Source organism: Anser anser (assembly GCF_964211835.1).
Source record: "Anser anser genome assembly, chromosome: 15".
Lineage (NCBI taxonomy): Eukaryota > Metazoa > Chordata > Aves > Anseriformes > Anatidae > Anser > Anser anser.
The window spans coordinates 8,197,367-8,209,446 of record NC_139736.1 but is presented as its reverse complement, the minus strand read 5'-3'; the positions used below and the strand labels follow the sequence as shown (position 1 = coordinate 8,209,446).

Genomic DNA, 12,080 nt, shown 5'->3' with positions numbered 1-12,080 from the left:
AAATATTCCCAGCCCTTTTCTTGCAGGGTGGTCCTGGAAATCGGCCTCTGGCATAGAACAGCCATGTTGAACAATAGAGGGGGAAAAACAGTAAGAATGCTCACATTTCATTCCCCCTCCCCCCACCCTTTGCTGTTTCCCTCGAGTTTTTCACCACCCTCTTTGTTTCTTCTATAATTTGGAAGCATTTAAATTAGTGAATCCTAGATCTCACTCCTTAGTAACATTCATACAGCACATTCAACGAGAGACGTGTATCATGTGCGATCTTATGGTCCGATCCAAAGCCAATTGTAAAACCATGGGATCTCACACAAACACAGCTCTGCCAACTACAAGATTTTCTTTCTTTAAGGATTTATTACTCTGCACTGGACAGAGATCAGGAGGAGGGAATGTACAATGCAGGACAATGACTGCAAAACTGAGTATCACAATGGAGCAGAGCGGTCTGTCTTTTTCCCTTTACATTGTGATCACATTTACTGTAACAGCAGTCACTGCAACAGCTTACTTTCTTCCTGATCTTCAAAACACTACCCAGAACAAACAATGGATAACAAAATGAAAGTCAAACAGCAGTAGCTATTTATTTTTAACATAAATGCAAGTTACACAAATCTTGAGACACTAATTTGTAAGAGAAGAAAACATGGAAATTAAGCCTACTATTTTTACCCTTCCCCCACCCCCCAAAATCTAAGATGACATAGAAGCAACTTCCACTGTAATTGAATTGAACACTCTTCAAGAATTCAGAAGTAAAATGCTGAAGCTAGGCTCCCAGACCCTCCTATTGCCAAGGAAAGCTGAGAACACTGTTTTCAGACTCAGGTCTTTGGACTGGTTCCATCTACTTTTTAAAGTGCATAGTCTGTAGACAAGTACATGTGAAAATAAACCGTATGTCTGCTTCCCAAACACCGTGCCTCATCTCAAATTACAAATTTTGATCCATACAGGCACAGAACTTTGATAATTTTCTTATAAATAGTAAGTGCAAGTGTCCATACAGTTCCTGAATTACAGAACACCTAAGGCTGTCACATTTGCCTCATGCTAGTGGAGTTCTCCATCACTGAAGTAACAGGCTCAGCCAACACGCACGTTTCTGAATGCTTCATGAATGACATGAAGAAAAAAACACGTCTAAAAATACACAGGTAACTTTGCTATAATTAAAAAGTGTAAAAGGTAGTAGAGAAATATCTGTTCTTGTTTCCACTGATATAAATAAGATCAGTGGAGTTAAATTTTTATCCTCATGAACATATCCTTTGGCCCCATTCACTTACTGGCCTGGTATCCTTCCATGCTGAAATTGTACACATTATAAACTCTGCCACTTACTAGCTTTTTCCAACTAATTTACACCAAGCTTATAATTTGGAGTATTACTTACGCCACACCTGCACTGTACTCATTAACATCTTCTACACTTACTTACGCACCATCAGAGGCTTTAACACTAACTGCTTCTGAACCTCCTTCCTCTTGCTCCATTTATTCTATGTCATCTAATCCTTCTACAGAAGGAAGGAATAGCCTACATGAAATAATATGCAAGACGAAATAAAATTTCACAAGGCACAACTCTGGCTTGAGACAAGAATTTGTTTCCAGGGCAATGGCTATTTTTCAGCATATGCTCAATCTTTTGTAAGGCAGTTGCATAACAGCACAAAACTGGAACTTCTTCTGTAGAACATCCCTGGGCTCCTCTGGCAAGAAAGGATCATTGAAATTCCTGCTCCAGCAAATACCCACTGGCATGAAAGAACAATTACCAAATGGTGCATGGTACAGCCAAGCTGAAAATATTTGCCTGTATACTTGAAGTTTATCCCACTGAACTCAGCGTTGTTTCAACCTTCAAGAAACTTCGAAAAGAACTTACAAACACTATAGATTAACAGGCAAATCTCCCAAGAGAATACAGATAAAAGTTAAGTCAAAAAACATTTTTAGTGCTCACATTTTGGATGACTCCTTGCAACAAGAAAATTGCAAAACTCCAAACAGGAATGTACTAAAAAAGGTACTGCATATAGTTTCCTCCCAGTTAAAATGTACATAATAGTAGCTCCGATTTTGCACTCTTTGAGCCTTCCTGAGCCAGGTCTTTTATGGAAACACATCTAACCATAGGGAAGGCATCATTTTTTAATACAAAAGTCCCACTCAGGAGCGTGCTCTTAAATGGAAATCAATCGGGTCTGAGGGCAGGAAGTGAGGGCTGTCAGGGGCTGAAAGTAAGGATGGTGACTTCTAGACCCCAGCCTGATCTGGAAGGGAAGATGCGTACTTAAGCCTGGGTGGGCTGTGTCCCCAGGAGAGACTGAAGACTAGGTAACTGCCCGTGTAGTACCGAAACCACAGTGCTATTTGAAGTACCATCACAATTAAACATCACTCTGTTCTCTGAACTGCTGTCTTCTACCCAGTAAGAATTACCCCTCTGGAAACATGAAATCTACCCCCAGATTCCTGCTACAGAAATAATTAAGGAGGAAATGCACTGATTCCAGAATTATACCAAAATACATAAATACCTGTTAGTGTCAATGCAAATATCTAACACTTGCCATTTACATGAGATACATTTACTAGTAATACTGCAGGTATCTAACACTTGTCATTGGAAAACACTTGACATTTTACTTTTCATTCTTGAAAGTTGCAGAAGGGCTGCATTCAAACAGGATTGCTGCCTTTCTCGTTAGCAAAAAATCCAAGGAAACTAAGTGCAAATGATTTTCTTCATATTTTATGGCCTCGTTGGCATTGTAGACTTCTGTCTTTAGTTAGCAGCTGACCAGGAATCATAAACAAATTTTGCTGCTACTGTATCTTCAACCGCCATCCCTGAAAGAGAATTAGTCATCTTCAAACAGCTCTTCAGCTGTATGCAGTAGTATAGCTTCAGAAGGGAACAGAAGGACTTAGGAAGTTATCTAATTGGACAGGAACAGGATTAACTCCCCAACCCAAACACCTTCAGTGTTATGTTCAAAGTTATTGTCACCATGTAATTGTTGTGTGTCTGATATGAAGTTAATGTAATAGCATGAATCTGATTTTCTGATTCAGCGTTTACATCACAGTTTGACCCTTTCAGATACATCATGCAGCTCAGAACATGGTAACTAATCACCACTCCTGTTCCTTCCCCCAAACGGCAGCCACAACTCTACACTGCACTGTCACATTATCTGTAGGTTGGACAGACTTTAGAGGCATGACAACAGGACATTCACGTTGGAGCTGTCTTAATAAACGTTGCACTCATTTTGAATAACTGAAATGGAAAAGGTACTTTTCCCATTGTTTGCTTGCTTTCTTATCTCTTTTTATTACATCAGTCCTGCTAAATCAATAAAAAGTGAAATAAGGGAAAATGCAAATCACAGTCTAGTTCCTTTTGGAGAACGTGTTGCCACTGCAGTTTTAAAGATTATCAGCAGTTTTCCCACGCATGGGGGACCTAATAAATAACAAGGCATTGTCTTCTGTCAGGCTTGCACATAGGAGGGGCTTACCCAGTGATTTAAAGACTGTTGTTTTCTCAGGCAGGGCTGGTTTTGTACCCTTCAGTACCTCTCCCAGCTCAGCAAAAATCTCCGCCTGTGAAAAAAATACATTTATAAAAAAATATATTTATACAGAAATGTAATATCCGTATGTACATTAAAACTTTTTTTTTTCTGAGTGACTTCAAAAGAAACCCCTCCAGTTCTGCTATCCCATAACTGATTCCTTTCTGTTGAAAAGCAGATCAGTATTCAGATCAATAATAGAGAAACTGGAAAGAAATCTCAGAGAAGTGGAATGCTTTTCAGGGAAAAAACATTTGTCAGAGTTTCCTCCGTAAATAAGCTTTTCACAGTGGATAGTTTGTTACCTATCCAACAAAAGAGACGTGGCTTCACATACCTTACTTTATCTGACCCTCTTATATTAAACCTCAGAAGTGGAAACCATATTCATTCTGTACAAATATTAGAAGAAGAAAACTCCAATAAACCTAAAATAGTCTCTTCCCATCAAATTTCTGCAGATCAGTAACTGCTTGGCTTCTGTCATCCAGTCTCTAGAGGCCAGATTTGTGTCAGTCACACTGAAATCTCATGGGAAAGAATTTACAGGTTTTAACAAAAAGATTTGAAAAATATGCAAGAACTACTGAATGGTGCAGGAAACATACATCTTTCAAAACAATACTTTGTACACAAAGACCAATGTTGAAAGTATGCTAATGTCATATGGTGCCATGTAATGGTTAATAATGAATGCACATGGTTCTATCAGAGATACACAGAATTTCCCATTCAAGATCTGTTTTATCTTTCAGCCTGTGCTTGGAAATTCCTAGCAGCCACATCTGATGCTCTGAAAAATTTCAGTGCAGCACATCATCCACACTAGCTCACTTCGAACACAAGCCAACTGCCACAAAGAGAAGGTCCCTCATTTTAAAAAGCCTCACCTTTGATAATATAACATCTCCTGATTCAGTAAGAGCAGCCTCTCTGGAATCCACAAACAGAACAGAATTGTTCATCAGTTCATCATCCAGTTCTCGCCAGTCTGGTCTGCTTGCTCCAACAGCTAAGACAATAAAACTGATGAACTTGGGAAGAATATTTAAAGCAAATTCAAAACATGTTTTGTCCAAAAGACACGTGTGAACTAACAATGGACATTACTGTGGAAATGTAATATACAGTCTGACATTATCACTGGTGACATGCTCATTGGTTTTAAAAAAACAACAACACAAAACGGGATGCACCTGAACAACTGGTGAAGGCTGGGATTTCTCTCAACCTGGCCTCAGCTGTAATGCCGAGGTGTATATGGCCTGCTTCTGTAAGGTGCTAATGCCTTAAATTTCCATTAGCGTCAGTTAAAGATGACATTGGGTCCAACCCTCCAAAAGCATTACTGTTCATTAAAATGTACAGCAACCTTGAGCTCTAGTCAGCTAGATGCTGCTGCTGACAAAGGTCTTGTAATCCTCATAAGCGAACCCAGAACAACTGGAACCAATAGGTCATTGCACTTCAACCTGCTGAAGCATTAAGCTGCAACTCTCTGTGAAGCGAATCTCACAGAACTGAGGTTCTTCGCTGGCACTGTTTCCATCTCTTTGGTAGATTAGTCAAACTGCTCCTACCAAATAATGCTAACAAGGCAGAGAAGGGGAGATAGCACTCAGCCTTCCCTCATCACATACCTTTATATTTCTGTACGGATGTGAAACTGTATGTGTAAGTACAAAACAAACAAGCCTTTGTTAGCAGCACTGAGAATGACACCAGTACTTAAGTGTGACATAATTATTCTTTTCTGCTTACATAAGGCACCATTGGAACAGACCTCAATCATCTGGCAAGGCAACTCAGGGAAGATAATCTTAAGGTTAAAGAGACTACATCTCTTCTGCAGACAGTGGCCTCAGTTTCTGTGACTGCCAAGTTAAATGATGGTGGTTGTTTGTGTGTCCCCCCCAAACAAAGTTAACTAACACAGCTTCTCTAACACATTTTATGTTTGTCAGATGATTATCCCTGGCCAGACACTCTGGGTAGCTGAGCCATAAGAAAACCATCTCCCTTTGTCCATTATCTCTTGCACCCTCCTCCTCTTTCATCAGATCGTTGCCAAATGACCTGAATTTTATCATCCTTGAATTTGATCCAGAATGCGTTCATGTTACATGTCTATAGAGACAAATAAGATTTGAACAATCCCTCATTTATCCTTAACAGATCAGAAGCAAAGTAGTTTGCAGCAAAGACCTGCACAAGCAGACAGAGCTGAATTTTACTAACAAGGATTTTTAAACTTATAGCTCCTATTGTCTCCTTGCAACATTGTAAGTAGTACAAATTGAGCAGGTTATACATACCTAGAAAAACTAAAGAAGTTAAACTGCTTGATTTGTCTTAAGTACAGAAAGATCATTACAAACTTTTCATAGGTTAATGAAAGTTTTACTGTAGTCAAACATTTTCTAAAAGTGTCTGACTGTTATGGAATAACAGATTCCATGTTGCCTGAATGCCTAAATGGAGAAAGAAGAAAAGAAGACAAAGAAAGGAAAAGGTTTTTTGTGTTATGTGTCGCTTCAGTGACTGTAGATCTTAATTGATTTTGGTTGTACTTCTGGCTACCATGCCGTGACATAACACAGACATCATTCAATGACAAATGACTAAATAGAGTTTGAAAAATTGGTAGGATGCTGCTGGAATGTGGGAACTTACTTTAAATCGTCCCCTTTGACAAGTTGCTTTTGCCTCATTACCGTGCCATTTGGAAAGTTCACAAGGTCATCTGAATCAGGCCCACAATTAAAAAAAATAAACAAATCTGACCACGTCCAGGAACTCCAAACAATACCATGGTAACATCATAAGGCAGGAAAAAAAAAAACCTCCCTATAATGAGAGGTCAAACTATGAGGTTCTTACTTGGTTACTGCATTTTTTATTTTTTTTTTTAACTCCAGTAAAAATCAATGTGATCAGCCCCAAAATGGACAAATAGAGGAGCTTATGAAAGTGAATGACAGAAGGATGAGTGCTACCAGCAAAACAACAGATTGAGCAGGAATCACTTGGGAAATAACATTTTTGTACAGGCTATTTAAATGGAGAGCAAGTGAACATGAAATAACAACACAGCGGCAAAGATGGTGCACGTGAACATACATGATAATAAATACATCCTTTAAATGACAAGAACATAGCATACCGTTGATATGGGCACCTGGTTTTACCCACTCTCCAAATAAAATTGGTGTTGTTGCCATGGTGACTGTTATAATCACATCAGCCCCTGTAACTGCCTCCTGAGCAGAAGAGCAGACCTGCACCGGACCATTAACTGAGTTAGCAAACTTCACTGCATTCTCTTTTGTGCGATTCCATATCCTGACCTTCAAGGAAGAAAGGAAAAACAGATCAGCCTGGAGATTTTCTCCTTGTTGAAACAGAACAGACTTTGTTTCAGTTTTCAGTCACATCCATCCTAAACTTTTTTTCTTCCCCTTTAACACTGTCATCATGTAAGTGAGTAAATTCCATGGGTGGTCAGCTACATTTGAATGGCTGTTTTGCAATGCCAGAATAACAGCTCCTTGTCGAACTGTATTTATAAAACCCAAGTATTTCCAATAAATACATTTAATGGAAAGTCACAGAAAGCTCACTCAAACATGGCATACGTAGTAAGATTTTCTCAGAGAAAAAAGCCATCTGAAACATGACTTTGTTTCCAACACGCTTGGACCAACATTTGAGCACGAAATTTTACAGATGTTCATAGTATTACTGTGCTCTGCATAAACAGAATCAAAAATACCATTAATCTCTTACATGAAACTTTGTCTGTAGCATCTTTTATTTATAAAATGTGCTCCTGAAATGTCACAGACAAAAATGAATGTGCCCTGTTGTGTCCATTACCTCCTTAAATGTAAACAGCTCCATGAAGATTTCATAATGGCTATATGCTTGAACACCAGCTCCCAAAATGCACAGCACTTCTGCAAAAGCTGGCATTAACAACTAAATGGTATCAAACATAAAAAAAAAGCATAGGTAAGACAATATATTAACAGATATAAGAAATAAATATTAAAATACTACAAAAAGAAAGCAGTAATCTTAATCCATTTAAACAAAAAAAATCATGGTTTTGTGCAAAAGCTAGTATTAAATTCCTAGTAATAGAAATCGATATTCAATAACCACTATATACATATATATATATATACACACACACACACACATATACGATAATGCAAAAGCTAGCGTCAATAGCACCAAAGTACCCCTTGGCTTGATTCTCGATTTGAATTGTTTAGGTTTGTTAAGTCTGAAATTCAGACTTAACATCCAACAGCGTGAACTAACACGGATTCTGGGGCCTTAGCACACACTAATATCAGTATAATGTATCACATCTATGGGATTAATGAAGTGTAAAACTGTAGCGTTGATGTTCTGTACTGGCTGAAAACAGGGCTCACAATACCAAAAGCTATCAGTAGTGAAAGTGGTAGCTGTGTGTGTAAAATGCTCCTGGCAGGCCCAAAATAAACCTTCTTTTGCAGTTGTGAAGTCACAAACTGTAACACAAGCAGAATTTAGCACCGCAAGAGGTAATTCTGATTGAACAAGTGTGGTGATACCCTTTCCCTCTGCCACCTCCTACCTGTCCTTTTACTGGGACGTCCCCAGCTCCTTTCTTTCCCTCCCCCCTCATATATCAACACCGCATTACATTCAGGTTCCTCTCACCCCTTGTTTTTTGTCTTTTCTCCTACACTGCCCATGTCCACATTTGAAGTTGTGATAGCACTGGGCCCTTTCAACATTTTTCCTCATACATAAAATATTTCCCCAGATACCCTGTATTGCTACATATATTTATCCTGTATCCCAAAATACAATGATCTCTAGATCTAGACACAACAGATGGTGAAACTCCTGATTTAGAAGCCTGAGAAAGGAATTTTCTTAAAAACTGTATGTATGCACCATGTACTGTAAAAACAGCAATGTGAAAAAAAATATTGAAGTTCAGACTTATGGTTGTTTTTGGTTTTCTGGTTTAGTTCTTGCCTGTGATTCACCACTACTTGGCAAGGGAGAAGAGAGGGCTGCTGGAGTCCAGCCCTAAGCTATCCTTGTGTCTTGTTTATGCATTTGCTGTGGCCACTCACTTCTGAATAAAGAGCTTTTGAACTGCGTAGGCTCTCAACACTTATTCTGCTGCAAGAAAATTGAAAAAAATCTCATTGATCACATTTTTCAGTAGCAAGAACTCTTTTTAATGTTTCTTTCAAAGACACTGAAGCACTTATTTCAAAGGTTCCTTGCATAAAAGCACTGGGTCTTTAAAAAGTGAATGCCATAAAGGGGGCAAGATGACAACTATGAGCTAAACTCAAACACTCCTGAATAATTCCCAAAACAGCAGACAATAATGAAGGGTCTGATCTTGAAGTCCCTTTAACAGCCAAACTCCTCTGAGGCCAGCAGAGCCCTGACTGTGTAAAAACTGTCAGAACCGTCTAAGTAGAGAATAGATGAAATGAATGAGGGCCTATAACCTAATGTTTGAGGAATCCATTTTAAATTGTTCTGTCCCTTGGGAAGCTCTTGGGGACAGGTTCTTCACTCCAATTTTATGTCAGTTTAGTTCTATTGCCATGGATAGATTTAGGCTGGCATGAAGACTGCCACTAACGAAGTGGTGAGGTCAGCCTTCAGTCTGATGTAAAGCTGACAGGTGAAAAACAAAAGTATTTTTCAGCTCTGGCCCTCTTATTGCCTCATTCTTTGAGGTGAAGACTAAAATACTGCTGCGCAATGGAAGGTGACTTGCTCTCTACCCACTGATAGGGGCCCAGCCAAATATTGTTTTAAAAAAGAATTTGAGAGCAACAATTTCCATCTGAAACAATGTAAAGCAACATACACTAAGATTTACATCACTTGTCTTTCAGACACGGAAGTTTATGGTTGTAGTCAGGGCTAGTCATCTGGACATCTTCCACTGACAAAGAAATTGACCAACTGGACAAGTCATCCAACTATCTTAGACATCATCTGCCTTAAGAGGACACACACTGCCCCCCTAGAAATACACTTTTTTCTTCTTTCTCCAGGTCCAATGAAATCCACCCCTACTGACCTCACAGCAGAAAATACACATCTAAACAAAACTGAATACGTTACCACAGCTTTAACACCCAATGCCATAAGAAGCATGTTAAGTCAAGCACAGAAAAAAAAAACAAAAAATCAGAGGAAACCAAAGCAAAATCCCTGAAGAGTATGCAGAATGAACCACAAAAACACAGCACAGATTCCTCGTACCATCAAATACAAAATATTAAAGCCAAACAGGACTCACACAATTAAACCAGAAAATTGTGCTGTAAGTTTTCCCTGAAGGTACATACACTTAATTCTAATTTAAAGCTGTACTTGAAGTAAACTGACATGCAGTGAAAGACACTTATGTCACTCTCTGTAGTTACTTTCTATATATAAATAAATGTATATATATATATGGTGGTGATAACACCACTAACTGATTCTGTTCTGATTTAAGAAATAGAAGACATACCTTGGTAGCTATTGCAGAAACTGCTGCGGTTCGTTTTGCTGTAATGACACTGCCATCTAGAACCTTTTAAAAAACAAGATGAGACTGAAACAAACAGTAAAAACATGAATAAATGCCCAATATTTTCACCAAGTTGTGGATTATATGCATAAAGTGATATTAAAGGGCATAGACAAAAATATAAAGGTCAGTAATTAGTACTGCAGCAACCACAAACCACATGAAGCCCAAGTACAAGGCGGGCAGATTCTCTGCTTATTCCAGTTCTTTCATGCCATTCCACCAGCATAAATGGAGTGAAAAGCGGTCAAAGTTGAGCTACTCCTAACTCACATGCAGCTGCACTGCACTTCCCTGGGTCTCCAGCACAGGAATTGATACAACTGCAATACTCTGCGCTCTGGTACAATCAGGGACCAGCGCAAGCTAGCAGTAATTCCTGAGCTGCACTGTCTTATTCTGTAACAGAAGGGTGACAGAGAACCATGGAATTCCTTACATGTGTGTATCATGCATGGGGGGACATCCCAGTCTCAAAGTGTATTAATTGCTGTGTATAAATGACTTTTGGGACTTTAAGATAAAGGATGTTTTGCCAATACAGTGTAGAATGAAAGGCTATTATACTTTTCATGACCAGTTTCTGTCCTTTAATAATCATCATTACAACAGTGTAATTAAAATGGCCAACATTCTTTAAAAAAAAAAAAAAAGGATCGTGAATACTATTCCCTTTGATACCAACTGCATTTCTCTTTAGATTTAGGCTTAAGATGGTGCAAGATTCTTTACTCAGCAAGGTTTTTTCCTTCAAAATTCAAGGTAAGCTTTTCCAGATCATCTCTCTCTTCTAGTCACCCTGGGAGCCAGACTCCCTTCAAACCACACATGACAGTAAACAGCTGACAAAAGGACACAGAGCACTGTTTAACACACATGAAAGATGTAAGACCTCCGGCCAAATTCCAATTAGGCACAAACACATTTTACTAATGATAAACTTACACCAGTTTACACCAGTGAAGTTCAACGTCTACAAATTAAAAGGAAGAGCTGGCAGAACATTCACAGAGGAGGATGCAGAAGTGTTGCACTCAACTCACAGCTTTTAAAGAGCCGTTGGTTGGGTCAAACAAGAGGACAGTCGCTTGGTGAGAGGGAACAGAGGAATCTTTCTTGTGCTCATAAAAAGTCACCAGCTTGGTTGTCAGAGCATCGTCTGCGGCGCTGTAAGCAGGCATAACTCCCAGGTACCTTTCGAAGAGGATTACTTAATTTCAGCATCCGAGACACCGAAACGGTTAACATCAAGCGCTTACGGGGAAGTTAATCAACAACTGGGTACCACCACCTTTTCCCGACGCTTTCATTTCATCGATCCCTCCCCTTCCCCGCTGCGGGCCCGACCCCCTCCCTCTGACAGCGGCCACGGGAGGCATCACCCCCTGCCCGGCCCGTTCCCCTCGCAGCCCGGGGAAGCAGCCCCGCTCTCCTCACCCGCCGTGAGGCCGCACCGGCACCACGGCGCGCACGGGCTGCACGACGCCCCCCGCCGCCCCGGCCGAGAAGTTGCCCAGGGCGGCCTCCAGCGCCGGCAGCAGGAGACTGGCGCGGTGCAGGTGCTTCTCCACCTCCTCGCAGCCGATGAAGACGGGCGGAGCCGAGCCCATGGCGAGCGGCGGGACCAAAGCACCGGACAGAGGCACGGGTCTGAGGTATCAGGCTCTGCCCCCCAGCCGCCGCTAAGTATCCGGCGGCTGCCACCGCCCCCCGCCCCTCAGCAGCACCGCCCCGCGGGCCCGGCCTCCCCCTCCCTCAGCCCCCCGGGGCACGGTCGCGCCTCCCGTTGTCCTCGCCCGCTGCTGAGGCGCCTCGCACCCCCAACACACACAGCGGGCGGAGAAACGGCCCCGCTGGGGCTTAAGCGAGCTCCA

General features: G+C 40.7%; 1 protein-coding gene across 1 annotated transcript; it reads right to left on the bottom strand.

Moving 5' to 3' along the window:
* Positions 1 to 565: 565 nt before the first annotated feature.
* CRYM (crystallin mu) lies at positions 566 to 11,947 on the bottom strand. Its single transcript, XM_083800396.1, has 8 exons — positions 11,644 to 11,947; positions 11,250 to 11,400; positions 10,147 to 10,209; positions 7,473 to 7,574; positions 6,760 to 6,943; positions 4,487 to 4,608; positions 3,540 to 3,624; positions 566 to 2,865 (listed from the first exon to the last, which is right to left on the bottom strand). Exons 1-8 carry the CDS (start codon positions 11,814 to 11,816, stop codon positions 2,801 to 2,803), a joined length of 945 nt encoding a protein of 314 aa, XP_083656522.1. The 5' UTR covers positions 11,817 to 11,947; the 3' UTR covers positions 566 to 2,800.
* Positions 11,948 to 12,080: the final 133 nt, after the last annotated feature.